The 23,762-nt window shown below is 42.1% G+C and overlaps 1 protein-coding gene across 2 annotated transcripts in view; it reads right to left on the bottom strand.

Annotated features, from left to right (window-relative positions):
- The window catches only part of GPR176 (G protein-coupled receptor 176), a 118,725-nt gene extending 107,061 nt beyond the window's left edge, over positions 1 to 11,664 (bottom strand). Inside the window, exon 1 of one of the 2 annotated variants that reach the window (XM_003826557.6) lies at positions 11,262 to 11,664. In XM_003826557.6, the coding sequence (XP_003826605.1) occupies positions 11,262 to 11,433 (172 nt within the window). In that variant the 5' untranslated portion in view covers positions 11,434 to 11,664. Of the gene's footprint in view, positions 1 to 1,239; positions 2,400 to 11,261 lie in introns of those variants that run through there. The other variant, XM_063596537.1, reaches the window with a different exon arrangement.
- Positions 11,665 to 23,762: the final 12,098 nt, after the last annotated feature.

Here is a 23,762-nt window from a genome sequence, read left to right on the forward strand (position 1 = left end):
CAGGATTCATTCTCTCCCCCTACTCCCTGTGTCTATATCTCACCCTCACCTCTGCTTCTCTCTCTATCCTCATTCTCTCCTAAGCAGATACTCCTGGCTTCTGTAATCCCTGCTTATCAGCCCCTGTGGAAAAAGATGGCGCCTTTAGCAACATCTCTATATCAAGGACGTTGATTGATTTGATTGATCAAGCTTGGATCCTATGACCACTCCTGGTCTAATCCTCATGGACAAAGAAATAGGATACTGGGATCAGTAAAGCCTGAATCATGTGCTCACCCTTGTATCCCAGGGTGGGAGTGGGGCTATACAGAGTACTGTGAGGGGAAGTCATATTTTAAAAAACCACACAAAGTATAAAGTGGCAGATACTGTAGTCTGGTTCACTCAGTATTCCCTCTGTAATCTTTCAACCACCTGCTACCTTCTGCTACAAAGGCTGGAAAGTTTAAAACACCACTTTCCAGACAGGCTTGCAGTGAGGGTGCAGGCTTATGATACAGGTTCTGCCCAACAGATGTTCCCAAGGAAAGTGGACGTGATTAATGTGGGGTAGGGGCTGGATGCAGGGCCATCAGATTCTCTCTGTAAGGTCAGGGAGATGATGGATGCCTCTGGTTCTTCTGGACCAGCTGTGTCCTAGGGTTATGTGACTACTTCCTCACATAATAGTTGGTACATGGCAACAGCTTCATGGTTTCTGCTCGAACAGTGAAATGACTGTACATATTTCTTGACTGCGTCCCTGGCTCTGTGGCATCTAAGCTTGGTTCCCAGACCCTCTCATAAATTCTAAAAGCAACATAATACTTTGTAATAAATTTCTTTCTTCATACACTGGCTAGTTTGATACAGAAGTAAAACTAATGCCTTGTCCTGCTGCATTATGCAAGTGGGTGCACATTACACCCTACAGCCAGAAGAAAAACAAAACAAAACACTTGCAGCCAGAACCCCTTCCCTCTCCCAAAACAAAGACATACATTTAAAAAGACTAAGGCCGTTCTATCTAGTTCTGGTTCTCAAAATAAATGAAATCTTGAGCCTTTTCTTTAAGCTACTGTTTTCCAATACAAACAACTTTGTTGTTTCACAAAGTTATTTCTCTTTTAATGCTGATATCTGAAGGGATGATACAATCTTTGAGGTTATAACACTCATGAAATAACTAACTAGCTTTTTTTCACAACCAACATAATAACTGTAAATTTGGTAATCTTGAGGTTTTCTTTTAATTACCTGTTGTATATTTCATTTGGCAAGCTAGTCCTTTTAAAGCCCGAACTCCCTTGCAATCCATTTTCACAAGGAAACATTTTTCTTTAAATGCTTTCATAGCTGTGTCTTCTTTTGACAGGAGGATCTGTTGTCTGCAACTAAGAATGCTGATGAATACAGGAAGGGAATATCACCAGTAGAAGTGCACGTGTTGTGGGAGAGCAATATTGCTAGGAGGAAGGGATGTGCTGAGAAAATAAGAACAGAAAATGCCCCCTACATTGTTTCACAAGGTTATTACGATGACCGAATGAAATAATGTGGTATATGTTGTAAACTATAAATGTGTAAATGTGAGGCTAATGCAATACTCTTGGTTGGGAGTTACCACATTGGAGATAAGTCAAAGGTACCTAATTACACAGGAAGCATCGGTATCAATTGGTAAAAACTTCAGCCAGGCATGGTGGCTCATGCCTGTAATCCCAGCACTTTGGGAGGCCGAGGCTGGTGGATCACCTGAAGTCAGTAGTTTAAGACCAGCCTGACCAACATGGTTAAACCCCATCTCTACTAAAAATACAAAATTAGCTGGGCCTGGTGGGGCTGAGGCAGGAGAATCACTTGAACCTTGGAGGGGGAGGTTGCAGTGAGCTGAGATCACGCCACTCTACTCCAGCCTGGGCAACAAGAGCAAACCGCATCTCAAAAAGAAAAAAAAAAAAAAATACCAACTTCATGATCACAGGCAAGCAACAGGCAGAAACAACAGGACAAAGACAGGAAGAAGTTTATACTGTACACCAAATTCAGCACAGTGACTAGCTCTGGAATAGACAAGATAGAAAAGGTTGAGGAGAGGAATAGGGGAGATTCAACTGTACCTGCAACATTTTATTTTTATAAAACAGCCAGGCTCAGTGGCTCACACCTGTCTGTAATCCCAGCACTTTGGGAGGCCAAGGCAGATGGATCACCTAAGGTCAGTAGTTCGGGACCAGCCTGGCCAACATGGTGAAACCCCATCTCTACTAAAAATACAAAAATTAGCCAGGCATGGTGGCATGCACCTGTAATACCAGCTACTCAGGAGACTGAGGCAGGAGAATCATTTGAATCCAGGAGGCGGAGGTTGCAGTTAGTCAAGGTTGTACCACTGCACTCCAGTCTGAGCAAGAGTGAGACTCTGTATCAAAAAAATAAAATAAATAAAATAAAATAAAATAATATAATATAATATATGAAAGAAACATGACAAAATGTTAACATTTGTTATTTCTGAGTGGTAGATTTATAATAATTTGTTAATTTTTTTCTGTATTTTTTAAACTCTGCAAAAGAAAAAAAGTGAGTAAACCAGAGAGTCTGGACAGGTTTCATGCTTTGCCCCTAACTCTGTAATTTTGTCCCTAAGGAGGAACTTTAATCAGAAAAAAATATAAAAAACAAAAAATAAATAAACAATTCCAAAACTGATAATAAACCATTGTTACAAACTTATTTAGTGCCAGCATACCTAAACACTTGTGGCTTAATCTGAAAGTCTTTCAGTATCTCATTTATGGTGAAGCAAGTTTTCAGTACAGGCCAGAAACAACTGTTTCGTATATGATTCTTCCGAATGAAATGTGGCCACTGATCAAAATATCGCTCAAGTCAGTTTGAAGGCATTTCTCTGGAAATTGCTAGCAAATGCAAAAACAAAAGAAAACAATAGTAACAACAACAAATTTCCTCCTTGAGCAGGGGCATTCAAAAGTTTTCAGTAAGAGAAGCCATGAAGAAATGTCTCCATATGTGCTGCAGTGGGAGGATGCTTTCCGTAAAAACTGATACGGTGATAACTGAGAGGGTTCAGGGCTACATGCTTAGCTTATTGAGTTTTGGTCATGCCTTACAGTATGTTAAGGGAGGTTTTATTTATACTTAGTTTCCTTTTGTCAATAATCCCTAGCTTTATGATACAATTTTAGTAGAATCAAACTTAAAAGATCCATCCAACCCATTTCTCTCTCTTACCTCTCAAATATATGAAATGTTCAAATCATCCTTTATGCTTAAGATATCTTCTTTTAAAAAAAAAGTACCTTCAAAGATCACTATTTTAAAATACTTTAATACACTAACATCTGTTAACATCTGCATTTAACATGATTTATTTAGCCACCATGAAGGAATAGAATACAGATACTGCTAACTTTGGAAGAGAGAGGACAAGTCAGCAACTCAGAAGAAGGTCATTGGGCATCCAAAATGAACAAGAAAACGAGGTTTATGAGAAGAGATGCAATAAAAACTGAAAATGAGAGTTGATTTTTTTAAGATAAAGTTTTCTTATTTTTTAGTTTTGCCTAGGGTAAATCCTTACTACAAAATTTTGCCTAGAGCCACTCCTACCTTCCAGGCTAGGCAAAAATGCCTCTGTTTTTGCGCTATACGACTAACAACAATCTTCCACCCAGCTAATGTGGAAACTCTCTGACAATAAAACTTTTCATGGCTAGGTGAAGTGGCTCACACCTGTAATCCCAGCACTTTGGGAGGCTGAGGTGGGTGGATCACTTGAGCCCAGGAATTCCAGACCAGCCTGAGGACCATGGTGAAACCCCATCTCTACCAAGAAAAAAAAAAAATTATCCAGGTGTGGTGGCGTGAGCCTGTAGTCCCAGCTACTTGGAGGCCGAGGTAGAAGGATCACCTGAGCCTGAGAGGTTGAGGCTGCAACGAGCTGTGATCGCACCACTTCACTCCAGCCTGGGTGACAGAGTGAGACCCTGTCTCAAAAAAAAAAAAAAAAAAAACGAAAAGAAAAGGAAAAAACAACCTTTCACAACAGTTCCCAGTCACTACAGAATCTAAATGGCTTATTTAGATTTAGATTAAGTGACATATGCAGAAATTGTTTGGCAAACTCTAGGGACAAGAGACTTTGAGACTTGGACACCCCACAGGAAAACATAGCTATGTTTCTTTGTTCCCATTTTGAGACAAATTTCCTCCTAGTCTACAAAATGTCACCAAATAAAACAAAAGTATATTCATTACAGAACCAGGGATATTTGGAGCTGTCTGGCAGTTCCTAAAAAGAATAGAGTTACCATATGATATAGCAATTTCACTCCTAGGTATATACTCAAGAGAACTGAAAACACATGTCCACATAAAAACTTGTACGTAAATATTCAGAGCAGCATTATTCATAATTGCCAAAAAGTAGAAACAACCCAAATGTCTATCAAACGAATGGATAAACAAAATGTAATATATCCATACAATGAAATATGATTCAGCAATAAAAAATAAAGTGCTAATATATGCTAAAACATGGATGAATCCTGAAAATATTATGCTAAGTGAAAAAAGCCAGTCACAAAAGACCACATATTGTGTGACAGATCTATGGAACAGGTAAATTTATAGAAACAGAAAGTAGGGCCAGGCCTGGAGGCTAACACCTATAATCCCAGCACTTCGGGAAGCTGAGGTTGACGGATTGCTTGAGTCCAGGAGTTTGAGACCAGCCTGGGCAATGTGGCAAAACTCCATCTCTACAAAAAATACAAAAATTAGATGGGCATGGTGGCACACACTTGTAGTCCCATCTATTCAGAGGGCTGAGGCTGCAGAATCACTTGAGCCCAGGAAGTGGAGGTTGCAGTGAACTGAGATCGCACCACTGTACTCCAGCCTGGGAGACAGAATAAGACCCTGTCTCAAAAAAAAAAAAGAAAAAAGAAAGAAAGAAGGAAAGAAACTAAATGAGTGGTGATTGCCTAGGGCTCAAGGTATTGAGGGGAAAAAGGCAGTGCTACTACCGAAGGATACATGGTTTCTTTATGTTACATGGTTTCTTTATGGGATGATAAAAATCTTCTGGAATTCAGTAGTAGTAGTGGTTGCACTACTTTGTGAATATGCTAAAAAACCATCGAGTTGGCCAGGCGCGGTGGCTCACGCCTGTAATCCCAGCACTTTGGGAGGCCACGGCAGGCAGATCACAAGGTCAGGAGATCAAGACCATCCTGGCTAACACGGTGAAACCCTGTCTCTACTAAAAATACAAAACATTAGCCGGGCATGGTGGTGGGTGCCTGTAGTCCCAGCTGCTCGGGAGGCTGAGGCAGGAGAATGGCGTGAACCTGGGAGGCGGAGCTCACAGTGAGCTGGGATAGCGCCACCGCACTCCAGCCTGGGCAACAGAGTGAGACTCGGTCTCAAAAAACAAACAAACAAACAAACAAACAAACAAAAAACACCACTGAGTTGTACTCTTTAATTGGATGGATTCTATATTGTATGAATTTCATCTCAATAAAGCTTTTTTTAAATTTTCACCAGAGAATTTAATTTCCAGGAAGAATTCTATCATATAGACATCATATAGAAATAAAAGACAATGTGAGGCAATTTGATTCAATACATTAAGCTAGTAACTATTGATCCTACCACCTCCTGCCTCCTTAGGCATCAATTCAGGATATCTTATTCTTTTTTTTTTTTTTTTTTTGAGAAGGAGTCTCACTCTGTCACCCAGGCTGGAGTACAGTGGCGCGATCTCTGCTCACTGCAACCTCTGCCTCCTGGGTTCAAGCCATTCTCCTGCTTCAGCCTCCTGAATAGCTGAGATTATAGGCGCCTACCACCATGCCCGGCTAATTTTTGTATTTTTTACTAGAGACAGGGTTTCACCATGTTGGCCAGGCTGGTCTCGAACACCTCAAGTGATCTGCCCGCCTTGGCCTCCCAAAGTGCTGGGATTATAGGCATGAGCCACCACACCTGGCCTAGGATACCTTATTCTTAACGTAGTCTGCTAGGTTTTTAGGCATACAAAAGACAGAAACTCCATGTAGAAGTAAGGCTGTTGATATTATATTATTATTGGCTGTAAGTATTGTTAACTAAAAGTGATCCTGAGTAATTACAAATTATAAGTGCAAACTAGTATTATAGTATTAACACATCTTCTATCAAACATTTAACTAAGGAACTCCAAGAATAATCCAGCTATTCTCTGGTTAATTTCAAATAATATCAAAAGCACAAGTATACTTCTCTATCAAACAAGTACCATGAACCTTGCTGGTACCCCATATGATTTTGCTCAAAGACTATAAGCAAGCATGAGCAAAACTAGTGTCTATCCAACAGATCTGCTGAACAGATTTAACAAGTCAATTTCCCACCTTTCCCTTCAAATGAATACTTCAATAACCACCTCATGGAATCAAGCCACAGGCAAGTTGGATCTTTACTTGGGGTCATCAATTTCACATGCTCACTACAGACCATTCATAAGTGTATTAGTCTGCTCCAGCTGCTATAACAAAATACCAAAAGCTGGGTGGCTTTAAAAATAGACATTTCTTTCAGTTCTAGAGGTTAGGAAGTCTGAGATCAGAGTGCTAACGTGGTCGGGTTCTGGGGAGGGCCTTCTTCCTGGTTTGCAAACAGCTGCCTTCTGCCATATCCTCACATGGTGCAAAGAAAGAGAGGGCAAGCTCTCTAGTTCCTTCTTATAATGTTACTAATTCCATCTTGAGAACTCTATCCTCATGACCACATCTAAACCTAATTATTTCCCAAAGGTACTACCTCCTAATAACATGACATTGGGGATTAGGGCTTCAACATATGAATTTGAGGAGGAATATAAACATTCAGTCTATAAAGGAAAGGGAATATAGCTTAAGAATAAGAACCATACATTTTGCGGTCTAGCCAGACAAAGGAAAGCTGATTTCTCTATTTAAAAAATGTTAAAAATCAGCTGAGCGCAGTGGCTCACTCCTGTAATCCCAGAACTTTGGCAGGGTGAGGCGGATGGATCATCTGAGGTCAGGAGTTCAAGACCATCCTGGCCAACTTGGTGAAACCCCGTCTCTACTAAAAATACAAAAAAAAATTAGCTGGGCGTGGTGGCAGGCACCTGTAATCCCAGCTACTTGGGAGGCTGAGGCAGGGGGAATTGCTTGAACCCAGGAGGCAGAGGTTGCAGTGAGCCAAGATTGTGCCACTGCACGCCAGCCTGAGCGACAGAGTGAGACGCCATCTCAAAACAAAAAAAAATTTTAAAATAAATTGCAATGTAGGATACATACTTGTGGGTTACTGCCCACCATGTTAATTTTCTTTAAATAAAAGCAAATTCATTTATAAAAATCTCTTATACCTCTGATGATGATTGCCACAGATGACAGGCAACCTGTGTAGGAGGAGCTCAGAGGTAATAGGCTAGATCATAGCCACCTACCTTTTTCAAGTCAAAGCACCAGAGAGGAGCCCAGTTCTCTTGGTACTTAGACTGTGAATCTAAGGAGAAGGAGAAAAAGAGAAATATTAACTCTGAGGAGTTCAATCCACCATTTCCAGTTCAATTGGAAATGGTGATTCCAGATCTTTTGGAGTCTTTGATTTCACACTCTTGACTACTAAAAGTGATTGGTGCCATTGAAGAGGAATCTAAATTATTTTACTCTATTTCAGTATCTACAACATACCTAAAGATATGCCAAGATGTTGTATAAAGAAGGCTGAGAAACACTGGTTTACGCAAACCCCCAAAATACATATTATTTGAATAATATTATGTACAAGCCTTGTGTTCATTTTCAACACAGCAAATAATGTTTCTTCTGGTTGGAATATTACAGTTATTCCAAGTTCTTAGGGATTTTTCCTAATACAAGACACTAAAATAGTTTTCAAAAAGAGGTACAAGACACCAGTAGTACAAATGAATTATTTTCACATAATAATGGTCCTCTGGAAATCCCAATAAAAAAGAAGTCTATTTAGAGAATATAAGAAGTATATTTAAATTTGTTTCAAGAGAAAAAATAAAGAAAAACGAATTTGTCTATGTTTGGGTGCAGAGGAAATAAGTAAAGTAAGTTACTTAATCAGTTATTTTTTCCAGGTACTATTCCATCCTCCCACAATTTACTTTTCAATCATACAGATTCCTTTTCTTTTATTCCTAATCTATGATTTTTCTCTATTTGTAGGCTTTATGAAATGTGCTTCCCAAGTTTTCTTGCCTTGCTTCTGACTGCACATGGCTTTGAAACTTAAGCTCTGAGCCTCAACAGACATTATCAGAATTCTAATGTACACAGATGTGTTTGAATGGGACAAGTCCTTAGAAAAGAATGAATCAAGAATACCAGTACGTAGGCAGGGCACCATGGCTCATGCCTGTGATCTCAGCACTTCAGGAGGCTGCGGTGGGTTGATCACCTGAGATCAGGAGTTGGAGACCAGCCTGACCAACATGGTGAAACCCCATCTCTACTAAAAATGCAAAAACTTAGCCAGGCGTGGTGGCGGGCACCTGTAATCCCAGCTACTTGGGAGGCTGAGGCAGGAGAATCACTTGAAGCCGGGAGGCAGAGGTTGCAGTGAGCTGAGCTGAGATCCTGCCATTGCACTCCAGCCTGGGCAACAAGAGCGAAACTCCGTCTCAAAAAAAAAATAAAAATAAGTAACAAGTATACAGGGCAATGTTGTGATTGAACTTTTTTTTTTTTTTTTGGAGACTCCACTCTGTTGCCCAGGCTGGAGTGCAGTGGTGAAATCCCAGCTCACTGCAACCTAAGTCTCCCGGGTTCTAGCGATTCTCCTGCCTCAGCCTCCCGAGTGGCTGGGATTACACGTGCATGCCACCACACGCAGCTAATTTTTGTATTTTAATACAGTCGGGATTTCATCATGTTGGCCAGGCTGGTCTCAAACTCCTGATCTCAAGCGATCTGCCCACCTCGGCCTCCCAAAGTGTTGGGATTACAGGTGTGAGCCACCACGTCAAGCCCAGCTGAACTTTTAAGGAAACCAGACATACTGTCCATATTTATGGGTTTTTTCTGCATATAAAAAGGAGCAAATTGAATTCTCTTTTAGGAGGGTCCATGTAACGTGGAAGGGGTAATAGAAGACTCCCAGCCGGGCATAGTGGCTCAGCCTGTAATCCCAGCACTTTGGGAGGCCAAGGCAGGTGCATCATGAGGTCAAGAGTTCGAGACCAGCCTGGCCAACATGGTGAAACCCCGTCTCTACTAAAAAATACAAAAATTAGCCAGGCGTGGTGGTGGGTGCCTGTAATCCCAGCTACTCAGGGGGCTGAGGCAGGAGAATCGCTTGAACCCAGGAGGCAGAGGTTGCAGTGAGTGGAGATCATGCCATTGCACTCCAGCCTGGGCAACAAGAGTGAAACTCTGTCTAAAAAAAAAAAAAAAAAAGACTCCTTAGCTCATCAGGCACCATAGATGAAGAGGAAATCAGTTTGTCCTTTGGAGACATCTACTAAAGAAGGTTTTGCATGTCACTCACAAGTGCTATGTGGAGAAAAGCTGAAATAAGGACAGATTTATCTAGAAATTCCTGAATCCAATGCAAGCTACAAAAATGGAAAGGACATGGATAACAGAAGTAACATTCATTAAATGTTTACGATTTGCTATGTCTTTTACATACATGTCCTGTCTTCTACTTCAATAGTACTCAAATTTTTAGACTCAAACCATGAGAAAATTTCTCAGAATTTCTCCTCCCAACACCACCTTTCTTCAGAGTTAAAGTTATCCGTGGGGGAGGGAAAAATATATATACATGTATGTATGAATGTATGTATGTATATGTATATTGGGGGAAAACCTGCAGAAATAAAAATACAGTCACTTCTACTACCTCTCCAATAACCCACACTTTAAGTGTGACAATACTCAGAATTTAACTCCCAATAACCTACAATGCATCATGAATACCTAAAGTATTTTGAACATAGGCTTTTGCTTTGCTAATGTGCATTTAACATCCCAGTCATAAAAACACATCTTAAAACACACACACACACACACACACACACACACACACACACCTAGATATAGCAATACTAGTATCTACTCCTGAAAATATCCTCGTAACAAAAAAATCGAAGAGAAATACTATGATAGAGTAAAATGGAATGATGACAATTAGAGAAAGTATGAAGGGAAATTCCAAACATCTGAAATTCTTCTAAAAATAGTCTATTAAATGTCAGTTATCTTGGTTTCCATAGAAATTCACAAGTGTCTACAAAAGGTAACCTATTCCTACTTTGAAACTTTACGACTGTTCTTGCCAATAACACCACATCCTTATAAACGCCACATCGGGGACACAGGAAAGGAAGCCAAATATATCCAAGGGGTATGCAGTATGTTCAACAGACCTTAATAGAAATGAATATTGCTTGTATCATTTAACGTTTGAAGAGGAGCGATAAAGACTATTATCATTTAAGAGTAGTGAGAAGTACAGGTAATTCTCACACTAGTAGGCTAATATTTTACTAGCCACTCATTTTAATTCGTTGATCTTTTCTTCCCTGAACAAGTATACCTAAATCTGGGATGTGTGTGTGTGTGTTTTATCCTACCTTTATTCTGTACCTTAAACAACACATAGATGGGGAAGTAGAGTGGGTTTGGTTTTGTTTTTTTTAAATCATCGACAGGCGACATACAGTTTAACTTCACAGGGTTGTTTACCAGCAGGTCGGTGTTCCGAAGAAGCACGCAGTAAAACACGCACAAAATAAGGGTCTATCAAAATAATTGTATATATTATTATTTCGAGATATATATGGAAAGATGGGATCGCAAAACATCTTTAACAGAATGGGTAACATTCCGTTCAATCATCAGTAACAAATTCCCACAGAATCTTTATTCCTCGCTATTTGTAAACAAGAGCTGAAGCCAGCCGGGCACCCAGGAGCATTCCGCCGGGGCCATCTGAGGAGGGGGACTCCCGCCTGGATCCCGCTCCATCCTCGGGCCACGAGAAAGCCCTATTTGAACTCTTCTGCTCCCGCGTGGGGGCTGGAGTCCACCGTCCCTGCTTAACTACACTGCAGCTACCCGGGATCCTTAAGCTTCCTTCAACTCTCTGCACTTTGCCAGGCACCCGAAACCCACGGCGGCTGGGCGGCCCTGCTCCCGGCTCTCCGAGCCTGTACCCTCGGGGAGGCCCGGGCCGGAGGCGCCCCGCGGGAGGCTTACCGAGCAGCGAGCCTATGAAGATGACGACCTGCACGGTGGTGGTGAACTGGAGGTACAGCTGCGCCTCGCCGAACTCCCCGAGCGCGCTGCGGTTCACACCCGCAGCCTCGGCGCCGGACGCGTTGTGCGGCTCGCTGGCATTTGGAGAGATCCAGCTCCCGTTATGTCCCATGGCGAGGCTAGGACTCCGGCTCCGCGCGCCGCCCGCCTCGGAGCCCCGCGCGGAGCCTCTCCTCCTCCGGGTGAGGAGGGACGCGCGGGCGCCTCGCGGAGTCCTGGAGAAGCCGGGGCAGCCGACGGGTCCCCTCACGTCTCCACATCGCCAACCCCGGCGCCCGGGAGGCGGGGAGGGAGGGAGGCGCGACTGCGCCCCATGCCCACTCCCTCCTGGATCCCAGTCAGCAGCCACAAGAAGGCGGCACGGTCAGAGCCTGCCGAGCGTCGTCCGTCCCTCCTCCAGGGTGGTCAGCGTGGCCCAGCCCACTCGACAGGAATGGAAACACAGAAGGAGGCATTCGATGGTCAAAGAGGGCGCTCTCCGCTCCCGCTGCCTCTTTCAACCGCGGGTCCTCCGCCCCTCGAGGGCTAGGGCATCCCTCTCCAGTCCCCTCGGGCTGACGCACTCGACCCCTCTCCTTAGCGGGAGGAGAATGTTTGGCCGAAGCTATTTTTCAGTCCTGTTGGCTTCGAGGCTGGATGGCGATGTGAAGCCAACGTAATGCCCACGCCGAGTGGCCGGAGCCACGAGGGGACCCCCGAGTGCCCGACAGCGCCCATGGCTTGGGTGGAAAGCCCTGAGCGTCCCCAGCAGCCTGGCCCTGCGCCCGGCCGCCTGCCAAGACGCCCGTGCTGGGTCCTGCTTCCCAGCCCCTCATTGGGGGCTCCGACCTCCTGCCTCAGCACTGGCGACGGGGACCCCGTTCCGCAGCGCCTTTTTGCCTCTGCATGGCTGGGCGCCCCCTTTCTTAGCCCCCCTCGGTCCCTCGGCCGCTAGAACACAGCTTGACAGCCGGGCGGGGACGAAGGAGGACGCCCCCAGTGGGGCAGTGGCACCGTCTGCGCGACCGCCAGACTCGGTGCGCGCCTGGGGCAGCCGGGGGCGCGCGGCTGGCGAGGATGGTCACGTGGCACGCGCGGCCCCGCCCCTCGCGCCCAGGCTGCCGCGGGGAGGGCGCCATCTTGGCCTCGCGGAGCGTGACTGTCTCGGCTGGAAGCTTGGGAGGCCGGAGGATCAGTGACTGGCTGTCGTGGACATGCTCGCTACACCTCCCGGGGCTTCGCTTCGTTTACTATTAACTGTCGTTACTCCTCTGTATCTCGTCAGCAGGGGCTGCCTGCGGTGTTAGAATTACACGCCCCTGCCACCTGGGCACGGAGCCCAGTCTCCCGGCCCCTCAGTCAGTCCTTGGGTGTAGCTGGAGCATTTAAGAAAAATGAAATATAGGAACTCAGTGCATGGTTTCCTGGGCCTTTTTATTGAGTATCATTTCTAACATGTACACAGTATAACCCAGGCTTAGTGGATTCCGGGACAGAAAATGTTGGGAGCTGGGATAGTCAAGTAAACAAGAAGAAATGGTAAAGAGATGCCAAGTGGGAGAGGAAACTGTACGGATGCAGAGGGAGGATCTGGAATAAAGAGAACAAAGATGCGTGGTCGACTTTATGGAAACTCGTTTCTTTTTAATAAGTGAGGTACATGGTAGAAGACTTTGACATGTTGATTATGGGACTGGGACCAAGGACAACAACTCAAGAATTGATTAAAACTACAGTTATTCCTTGGTTGCCCCAAGGATGATCCTGGTACAATATGGCTATTTCCTTTTCACTGGTAATCCTTATTTACTCTTGAAAGTGTAAAAATCCGTGTCTTGTACATATTTGGAGTTTCACAATACCTTCACATAGTAATCTATGTGAGAATTATTTTAAACATTTTGGAGACCAAAAAGGGGAAAGAGAAAGAGACGGAAAATTACTAATTACACTAATTGTATTTTACCCCCAAGAACGCCATTACCAGCGGTTAACATTAGTTCCAGGAGTCCAAACATAGTTTTCAAGATAAAACCCCTTACACTATAATCATTAGAAACCAAAAATTATAATAATTCACCAACATCCAGCATACTCATTTAGGAAGGGTTGAAGAATGTGTGTAAATAGAGTTGTTTGATAACAGTTATAAAAATATCCCTTTACCCACCTTCACCCTCCATCCCGAATTCAAAACTAGTAACAGTTGGGATAAAGGTGTAGAAAAGAATCAGTTTTGCAGGAGAAAGCAAGAAACCGCTCTCATGTTTTCATTCTGAAAAGATACCACTAAATTCTCTACAACCCCTCAATTGGTGTTAGGGTATATGGTCAGTAGAATCAAGAAATAACCCAATCAGCTGAGATCACCATGATTCTCAGACTTGAGGAAGGATTGCATCTCAAAAATGAAGGGCTAAAGACAGGAATAGAGTGGCACAATTCTTAATAGTTGTGTGCTGTATGAGTATTTTTTAAGGATGAGTCAAAAGATCTTAAGATTTGTGATGTAAAAGATTGGACACGATTTAAATATGTATTAAATGTCTATAGTAGTGTTTTTTATAATTGTCTGGTCATCTACCAGTGCACAACAAACCATAACAAATTTAGTGGCTTAGAGCATAACTCCAGAAGTGTAGCTCAGCGTTGCTGCCTGGGTCTGGGATCTGAAGGCTTGTTCACTCTATGTCTGGCAGTTGATGTTGGCTGTTGACTGGGAACTCAGCTGGAACATCTATATGTGGCCTCTCCATGTGGCTGTTTGGCTTCCCCACAGCCTGGCAGCTATGCTCCAAAAGTGAGCATCCCAAGAGAGACAAGAGTCCCAAGAGGACAAGGCAGAAGCTGCACTGACGTTTTTTTTTTCTCTCTCTCTCTTTCTTTTTAGGTTAGCCAAGTGAAGCAGTGGGAGTGGAGAAGGAACAAAGAAATCTGTAAAGTAGTTGTGATCAATTAGTTGTAAACACTACTGCACTCAGACTCAGACCAGCTTGCATTGATTTTTATGACCTAATCTCAGAGGTTGTACAGCGTCACTTCCACTGTACTCTACTTGTTGAAGCAGCTACAAAAACACCACATTTAAGTAAAGGGACACTAATTGGGAGGAGTGTTAGTCACATTATAAGAAAAGCATGTGGAATGAGAGATTAAGTAGAGATATTACTGCAGTCATTTAAGGAAAATATAATCTCCCATAATATTAATATCTATTTTCCTTTTGTAAAAAAAAAATGTACCATTTCAGGCTGAGCATGTTGGCTCACGCCTGTAATCATAACATTTTGGGAGGCTGAGGCCAGTGGATCACCTGAGGTCAGGAATTCGAGACCAGCCTGGCCAACATGGCGAAACCTCGTCTCTGCTAAAAATACAAAAATTAGCCGGGTGTGGTGGCAGTCACCTATAATCCCAGCTACTCGGAAGGCTGAGGCAGGAGAATCGCTTGAACCCAGGGGCGGAGGTTGCAGTGAGCTGGTACCACCACTGCACTCCAGCCTGGATGACAGAGTGAAACTCCGTCTCAAAAAAACAAAACAAAACAAAAACTAAAATGTACCATTTCAGATTTTTTTTCTGAAATTAAACCTGAAAAGGTCAAAAAACACATAAATTACAGTCCCTTTCAATTACTTACCATGTACAGGTATTGTCTAAGTCTATAGAAGTTCAGACTATAGTAGTTCAAAATACCTTATACAGGGCAGCTTATAAAAAGCAGAAGTTTATTTCTCATAGTTCTGAAGGCTGGGAAGTCCAGGTTCAAGGTTCTGGCAGATTCAGTGCCTGTCGAGGGACTGCTTTTTGGTTCACAGATAGTGTCTTCTAGCTGTCTCCTCATGTGGTAGAAGGGTGCCTTTTTTATTAGTACCCCTAGTTTTATTTATTTTATTTTATTTTTTAGAGACAGGGGTTTTACTATGTTGCCCAGGCTAGCCTCAAACTCCTGGGCTTGAGCGATCCTCCCACCTCAGCCTCCCAAGTAGTTGGGACTACAGGCACACGTTAAAACACCTGGTTCCTATTAGTGGTTCTTTTATAAAGGCACTAATCTCATCTGTGGCACCAGAGCCCTCATGACCTAATTACCTCCCAAAGATCCCATCCCCTAATACCACCATATTGGTGATGAGGTTTCAATACATGAATTTGGGGGGCTGGGGACACAAACATTCAGACCACAGTAGGTGTTACATTGATATGAGCTGGTAAGTGTTAACAACTGGCAGCAATCAGATACCCAGCCATAGGTGAAGGCAGGTGATTAGAATTACCAGCCAACACATTTATGTGCTAGCTAATTTTTATTCAAAACTTTCTGAAGCTACATTCAAAGCAGTTAATGGGAAATGGAGTAAAAAAATAGGCAACCTCTCACTCTAGGTAATGCTGTTAAAAGTAATTTTTCCTCCCAGTCCTCTCCTGTAATGAATAGTACAAGAAGGTATCCTCCCAACGTAGAGGCACCTTGTGTTTCCAAAGTTTTAATTAGTTGTCATGATAATTTTATGTGTCAACTTGACTGGGTTAAGGGATGCCCAAATAGGTAGTAAAACATTATTTCTGGGTGTATCTGTGAAGGTGTTTCTGGATAAAATTAACATTTGAATGGGTAGACTGAGTAGAGCAGACTGTCCTCCCCCATGTGGGTGGCCTTTATCCGAATGGTTGAAGGCGAAAATAGAACAAAAAACCTGAGTGGAGAGGATTCCCACTGCCTGACTACCTTCGAACTGGGACGGTGGCTGTTTCCTGCCTTTGGACTTGAACTGAAACATCAGCTCTTCCTGAGTCTTGAGCCTCCTGGCTTTTGAACTGAAACAACAGTAATGGCTCTCCTGGTTCTCAGGCATTTGGACTTGGACTAGAACTACACCATCAGTTCTCCTGGGTCTCCAGCTTGCCAATCTCCAGTTTGCCAACTGCAGATCTTAGGACTTGTCAGCCTCCATAACTCCGTGAACCAATTTCTTGTAATAAATCTCTTTCTATATGTCTATTTATTCTGTTGGTTCTGTTTCTCTGGAGAACCCTAATGCCATAGGTAATTTTTTTTTAAAAAAAACTCTTTCCTTCTCTGTTTTTCTCTTATACTTTTGTGAGTGTAGTGATAGGCCAAATCACATAGGTGCTAATAAATACTTTTCCAACAAGTACTTAACCTTGTTTAGGTGATAATCACTTGTCTTACCTTTGTGTTCAGAAGAATTCCCAATTCCAACTTTCTTAGGTATTTATTGAAGAGCAGGAGGAGGGTTGGGTGGAGGGAAGAAGAGATGGAATAGGATTTAGGATCATTGCAAAGACCGAGGTAGTTGGGGAACATAAAGGTTTTATGTTGCCTTTCTTCTTCCTCCTTATCATTGAAGGTCTCCTCCTCCCTCCTGCTCCCCATCACACACCCTCACATGCCCCCATGTGGCCTCTTACTAAACAGGGAGAGAAGAGAAGAGCTGGAGAAATGGAAGTATTTTGTATTGGTAAGCCCAAGCAGCAGCATGCTGAGAAAAGAGGAGTTTTTATGGCCCCTGGCTACCCATCTGGAATAAACAGTTCTATTTCCAAATGGCTATTTCTATGCCAATGTAAAAAGACATAGATAATGCAGATTATTGTGTAGACATTACTAATATTCAACAATATCTCGTTTTCCTCTTCTTCCAGGCATACTGAAGACTATATTTCTCAGCTGCCTTTGCAGGTGGGCAGGGTCATGTGACTATTATGACTAATAAAATGTGAGCAAAAGTGACGAGTCACTTGTGGGCTGAGGCAGTGAAAAGTTGTTTGTGATTCTCAAATCTCTCTTCTATTCTGCCATTGCAATTGTGGAAGGAGCTTTATGTTGAAATGGAAGAGCCAAAAGATTGAAGTAGTCTATGTCTCAGTCACCATATGGGAGGGCAAATGCCCTGGAGAAACACCCAGACACACAACAAGTTTGTATGAATAAGAAATAAAACTTTGTTGTATAAGTAATCATGATTTTTGGAGTTGCTTATTATCACAGCATAACCCAGCCTATCCTGGCAGACATTGTTATGAAAATTGGGGCCTGCATATTTAAGAGAGCACAGATTGTATTTCTGGGGAATGGAAGGTTTTAAGTCAGGACTTTAAAAATATTCTGTGTTTATTAGTAGTGGCAAAAAGGATATCCTAGGTCCTTGTAAAATGAAAGTGGTAGCTGATAATGGAGCCTCTGGGCATCTTTGAATTAAACTATTGGGCTTTTCACGTCAAAAAAAAGCATATTGGTCTCTGATAAACTTATGTTGTTGAAACAGCTTTTTGGAGAGTACTTAAGCTTGGGGTAGGCAATAACCCATTTCTCTTTACTTGGAGACCTAGATTGTCTCTTTATACAGATTTCTACTAACGCTCTCAAGATAAAGAACCTAATATGGAGAGATAAGGGAGTATGAATGTTGATGTCAGTTGCACCTCTTGAATATTTTGTTGTTGTTGTTGTTGTTGTTATTGGTTTTAATGGTTAAAATATCTTTTCCCACGATGAGGAAGAAAATAGAGAAGACAAAACAATGTAGCAGCATTCATGGTAAGAGGCCAAGGATAACAACCAGAAAGAGGAAAGAGAGAAAGAGGAAGAGAGATGGAGAGAGAGAGAAGCTGATGTTGAAATTAAACAAAATTCTGAAAGGGGCATTTTTTAAAAATGAGAGAGAAGTGGGCTGAACAATAGAGAAGCCCTTTCCTGCTGAGGGGCCGGAGCCAGGGGCTCCTAGGTGTAGTGTGGGTGCACCAGGCCCTGACATGGCCACTGGGTAGAGGACAGCACCTGAAATGGGGGCAGGTGGCGGGGCCGGGGCCCTGGGCCTTGGGCTCCATACTCCAGAGCCCCAGGCTGCGGCTGACATCCTTTGAGTCTGGCACCAGGGCCTAGTTGAGGGTCCCCAGCAGTTCTTGGAGCTACAGAGGCAGGGGATCTTGATGTCTTCGATGGGGTAACTTATAGTCACAGGTAGTCTCCTTGTTGGTGCTGATGGGCTGCTTCAAGTAGATGACTATCTTCTCGAAGATAGAACCATTTAAGATAGAACCATTCCAATCGTGTTCAAGTAACACTGGGCAGTTACTTGACCTCTCCAAACTCAGTTTTCTCCTCTACCAGAGATAAAGATGCCTATTTTGCAAGGCTGTTTTGAGGACAACAAAATATTGAATCAATAAAAACCTCTGACAGTGAGACATTATAGGCCATCAATAAAGGGCAACTATATAAGATCAATTCCTGTTTGTTGATGTTTAAAGAAATCAAATATCAAAAAGGGGAAAAGTCACCATCTAAGATTTTAAAAAATTCTTGCTATAGATTTAAATAAAATACAAGCTTTATATTTCAAAAATGAAAAAAAATCACTTTTTTGGAATTAACAAAGGACACAGTGGCTTTGGGGGAATTTTGACTTGAAGATTTAGAAGTCCAGAATTTAGCCTTTACATCATTGGCCTAAATATGTGTACTTTTTATGGTTCTTAGTTTTGGGCATGTTAAATTACCATCCAAAGCAATTATCTGTTTAAAAGATAATAAGACAGCCCTTCATGTATTCCAAATTATCGCAATATGTGGATTGGGAAACGGTTTTCTACTTACATGAATCTATGAATATATCTCCTAATGCAGTTTCCCAGGAAAATGGCATTAGAAGGTATATCAGGAGTTTCTAGTAGTCCTTATACCTACAGACTTCCTGTTAAATTCATCAAGAATATCTGGGAAGGGGGAACTTGAATATTCCTTCCCTCCCTCTCCAGGAAGCCTCAATAGTCACATACACACAGACACACACACATAGTGATCATAAAGCAAACAGACTAATTTTTACCTTTATTTTATTTCATTTTATCTGAGACAGAGTCTTGCTCTGTCACTCAGGCTGGAGTGCAGTGGTGCAATCACAGCTCACTGCAGCCTCGACCTCCTGGGCTTAAGTGATCCTCCCACTTCAACCTCCCAAGTAGCTGGGACTACAGGTGCATGCCACCATGCCTGGCTAATTTTTATATTTTTTGTAGAGACAAGTTTTTGCCATGCTGCCCAGGCTGGTCTGGAACTCCTGGGCTCAAGCAACCCACTTACCTTGGCCTCCCAGAGTGCTGGGACTATAGGTATGAGAAACTGTGCCTGGCCCAGACTAATTTTTTTAAGACAGAGTCTTGCTCTGTTGCCCAGGCTGGAGTGCAGTGGTACAATCTCGACTCACTGCAAGTTCCACCTCCCAGGTTCACGCCATTCTCCCACCTCAGCCTCCCAAGTAGCTGGGACTACAGGGGCCCGCCACCATGCCTGGCTAAGTTTTTGTTTTTGTATTTTTAGTAGAGACAGGGTTTCTATTAGCCATGATGGTCTCGATCTCCTGACTTCGTGATCTGCCTGCCTCAGACTCCCAAAGTGCTGGGATTACAGGCGTGAGCCACCACACCCAGCCAGCCCAGACTAATTTTTAATAGCAAATATGTCAAACTAAAATATCCATGAGTATTATCACCTTCAAAGGAGTCACCTTGGGAAGGTATTTAGCTGCTGAAGATTATCATGATTTCTCAGCACCGTTTTAGGACTTCTCTTTTATAATTAATTTTGGAAGCTGACACATTTTTCCTGTATCACTTATTATAATAAATATGTCCTTTAAGAATAAATTGGATTTATTTTAAAGAGCCAAATGTTATCTAAGACAAATTCTGGTGAATTAAGTGATTAAGGTAGTAATATTCTTTAGTAAAAGATGGAATATGGATATAAAATACTATGACTCATAGTCTGACTTTGAAGTAATGACACGGCTGTGGAATAAAAGTATATACTTATTCCAAAATTTAAAGGGCAAGACTCATTCGGGTACATAAATATGTAAATGCACACAAACACCCACAAAGTAATGCAAAAGTCACTAACAATTTTTATTTCAGACTTTCTTGAGCAGCAGGAACAGTGTTGCCGCTCTGCTCCTGGCTGCCAAGTCACAGTATGCGGCAAGAACAAGTGCCTTCACCTCCCGGAAGAGGAGACGGGTTGGCTGGAAAAGTATTCAAAGAAGTAATGGCTGGAAACTTCCTATATTTGGCAAAAATCATAAGCCTAGAGATTCAAGAAGTGAAGCAAATTCTAAACAGAATAAGCCAAATGAAATTTACAAGATATGTCATAGTCAAACTTCTGAAAACTCAGACATAGAAAACTATCTTGAGGGCTGGGTGCAGTGGCTTACGCCTGTAATCCCAGCACTTTGGGAGGCCAAGGTTGGGGATTGCCTCAGCTCTGGAGTTTGAGACCAGCCTGGGCAACATGGTGAAACCCTGTCTCTACTAAAATACAAAAAAAAAAAAAAAAAAAAAATTAGCCAGGTGGGGCAGCGTGCACCTGTTGTCCCAGCTACTCAGGAGGGTGAGGCAGGAGAATTGCTTGAACCCAGGAGGCAGAGGTTGCAGTGAGCCAGGATAACACCACTGCACTCCAGCCTGCACCACTGCACTCCAGCCTGGGCAACAGAGCGAGACTCTGTCTCAAACAAAAACAAAAACAAAAACAAAAACAAAAAACAACAACAAAAAAACTATCTTGAAAGTAGCCAAAGAGGAGTGCCACATTACCTTTAGTGGGAAAACAATGTGAATGATAACAGATTTCTCACTGAAACCATGCAGGTCAAAGAGAAATGGCACACTTTTCAAGTACTGAAAGAAAATAACAGTTGGCCCAGAATTCTATATTCAATGAAAATATCCTTCAAGAATGAAGGGGAAAGGGATTGTAGTTTTAAAATTTGGGAAACAGTGACCAAAATCTGAGAGCTTCTCTTTGGAACGTCAAGGGCAAGCAGCAAGACCGGGAGATGTAGTTTGGGGGAGCAAGAAGGACATATAGGATTAGAGACTCTTCTTTGGAAGACTGATCTAAAGGTTTAGGAAGTACTTGGAGAAGAAGGAAATGTTGGGGTGTCCTGATGAGTTGGTTTGTGAACCCCAAGTATACAAAGACATTCTTATGAGGCAGAATGTCTCAAGGACTTAGAGGTTATCTCCCAGGAGCCAGTCATGGGCAAATCTTTTCTTTGAAATATACGGAGTTTATACATCTCAAGCCTGCTTAGTTAACCCTGTATTGCACATACAGCAACCAAATGCAATGTGTGGACCTTGTTTGAATTTTGATTCAAACAAACCGCTGTAAACAAAACAAAACAAAAAAATGACCTTTTCCTTTTTTCATTTAACAGTTTATTAAGGTATAGTAGACATATAACACATTGCATATATTTAAATTGTACAGTTTGATAAGTTTTGATATATGCATATACTTGTGACATGATCACCACAATCAAAATAATGAATGTATACAGACATCACTCCCAAGAGTTTCTTCTTGTTCCACTTTAATCCCTCCACCTGGCCCTTCTATGTCCTCCCTATCCCCAGGCAACCACTTATCTTCTTTCTGTTACCAAATTTGTATTTTTCAGAATTTTATGTAAATGGAATTATGTAGTGTGTACTCTATGTCGGCCTTCTTTCATTCGGCATAATTATTTTGAGTTTGTCTATGTTGTTGCTGTATCTATAATGTATTTCTTTTTATTGCTGAATAGTATTTCATTGTATTGATATACCTCAATTTGTTTATACTTCAATATGTCCATCTTGTGTTGGTGGGCATTTGGTTTGTTTCCAGTTTGGGGGTATTACAAATTAAGGTGCTACGAATATTTACATACAAGTCATTGTATGGACATATGCTTTTGTTTCTCTTGGGTAAATGCCTGGGATGGAATTGCTGTTTCATATAGTAGGTATATGCTTAAGTTTTTAACTAAAATGGATGATAGGCCAAAAGGTAAAATCTAACACTATCTAGATGAAGACATAGAAGAAAACCTTTTTGGCCTTGGGATAGGCAAATATTTCTTAGATATGACTGCAAAACATAATTCATGTAAGAAAAAAATGACAAATTAAATGTCCTCTAAAGTAAGAAACATGCTCTTTGAAATACAGTTAAGAGAATGAAAAAGCAAGCCACAGACTGGGTGAATATTTTTGCCTGTCACATATCTGATAAAAGACATGTCCGGCCTGGTGCAGTGGCCCACACCTATAATTCCAGCACTTTGGGAGGCTGAGGCGAGCAGATCACGAGGTCAGGAGTTCAAGACCAGCCTGGCCAACATGGTGAAACGCCGTCACTACTAAAACTACAAAAATTAGCTGGGCGTGGTGGCATATGCCTGTAATCCCAGCTACTCGGGAGGCTGAGGCAGGAGAACTGCTTGAACCCGGGAGGCAGAGGTTGCAGTGAGCTGCGATCGCACCACTGCACTCCAGCCTGGGTAACAGAGTGAGATTCCATCTCAAAAAAAAAAAAAAAAAAAAAAAGACATGTCCAGAATATATAAATATTTCTCAAAAGTTAATAAGAAAACAAAAACAAAATTTTTAAAATGCACCAAAGATGTGAACAAAAACAGAAGACAGATGATATGTGAATGGAAAATAATCACATGAAAAGATGCCCAACATCATTAATCATTAGGATAATGCAAGTTAAGACACACTGAGATACTGCTAAGCACCAATTACTATGTTTAAGATTAAAAACATTACAATACCAGTTACTGGCAAAGAGGTAGAACAACTGGAACTCCCATAAACTGATGGGAATATAAAGTGGTACAACCACTTTGGAAAACACTTTGACAGTTTCTTATTTTTTTGCTTTGAACTTTGACTTTAAAATAATTTCCAACTTACATAAAATTTTCAAGTCATTCAAAGAGCTCTCATATATCCTTCACCTAAATTCTCCAATGTTCAACATTCTACATTTGATTTAGCATCATCTCTCTTCTTTTTCCTGAATCATTTGGGAGCTAACTGCATATTTAATACGTCACTGCCCCCTTAATGCTGCATTGGAAATTTCCTAATAAGGAAGACACTTTTCTACATGACAACAGTACAACAAAGTCAGGAAATCAACAGTGGTATAATACTGCCATGTAATCCACAGACTCCTTTCAAATTTTGCTGTTTGTTTTAATTATATCTTTTATAGGTCCAGCATCCAGTATAGATTCTAATTTTACACAATGGAAATATTTGAACATAGGTATTAAACGATGCTAAGAAATTGTTAATTTTTTTTTAAGAGACAAGGTCTTACTCTGTTGCCCAGATTGGAGTGCAGTGGTGCAATCACAGCTCACTGCAGCCTTGGACTCCTGGGCTCAAGCAATCCTCCCACTCAGCCTCCTAAGGGTGGGACTACATGTCACCTCATCCAGCTAATTTTTTATTTTATTTTTTGTAGAGATGGGGCCTCGCTATGTTGCCCAGGCTGGTCTCAAACTCCTGGCCTCAAGTTATCCTCCACCTTGTGCTGGGATTACAGGTGTGAGCCACTGTCCCTGGCCAAAGGGTTACATTTTTAGGGTATAA

This window comes from Pan paniscus, chromosome 16, assembly GCF_029289425.2.
Source record: "Pan paniscus chromosome 16, NHGRI_mPanPan1-v2.0_pri, whole genome shotgun sequence".
Classification (NCBI taxonomy): Eukaryota; Metazoa; Chordata; class Mammalia; order Primates; family Hominidae; genus Pan; species Pan paniscus.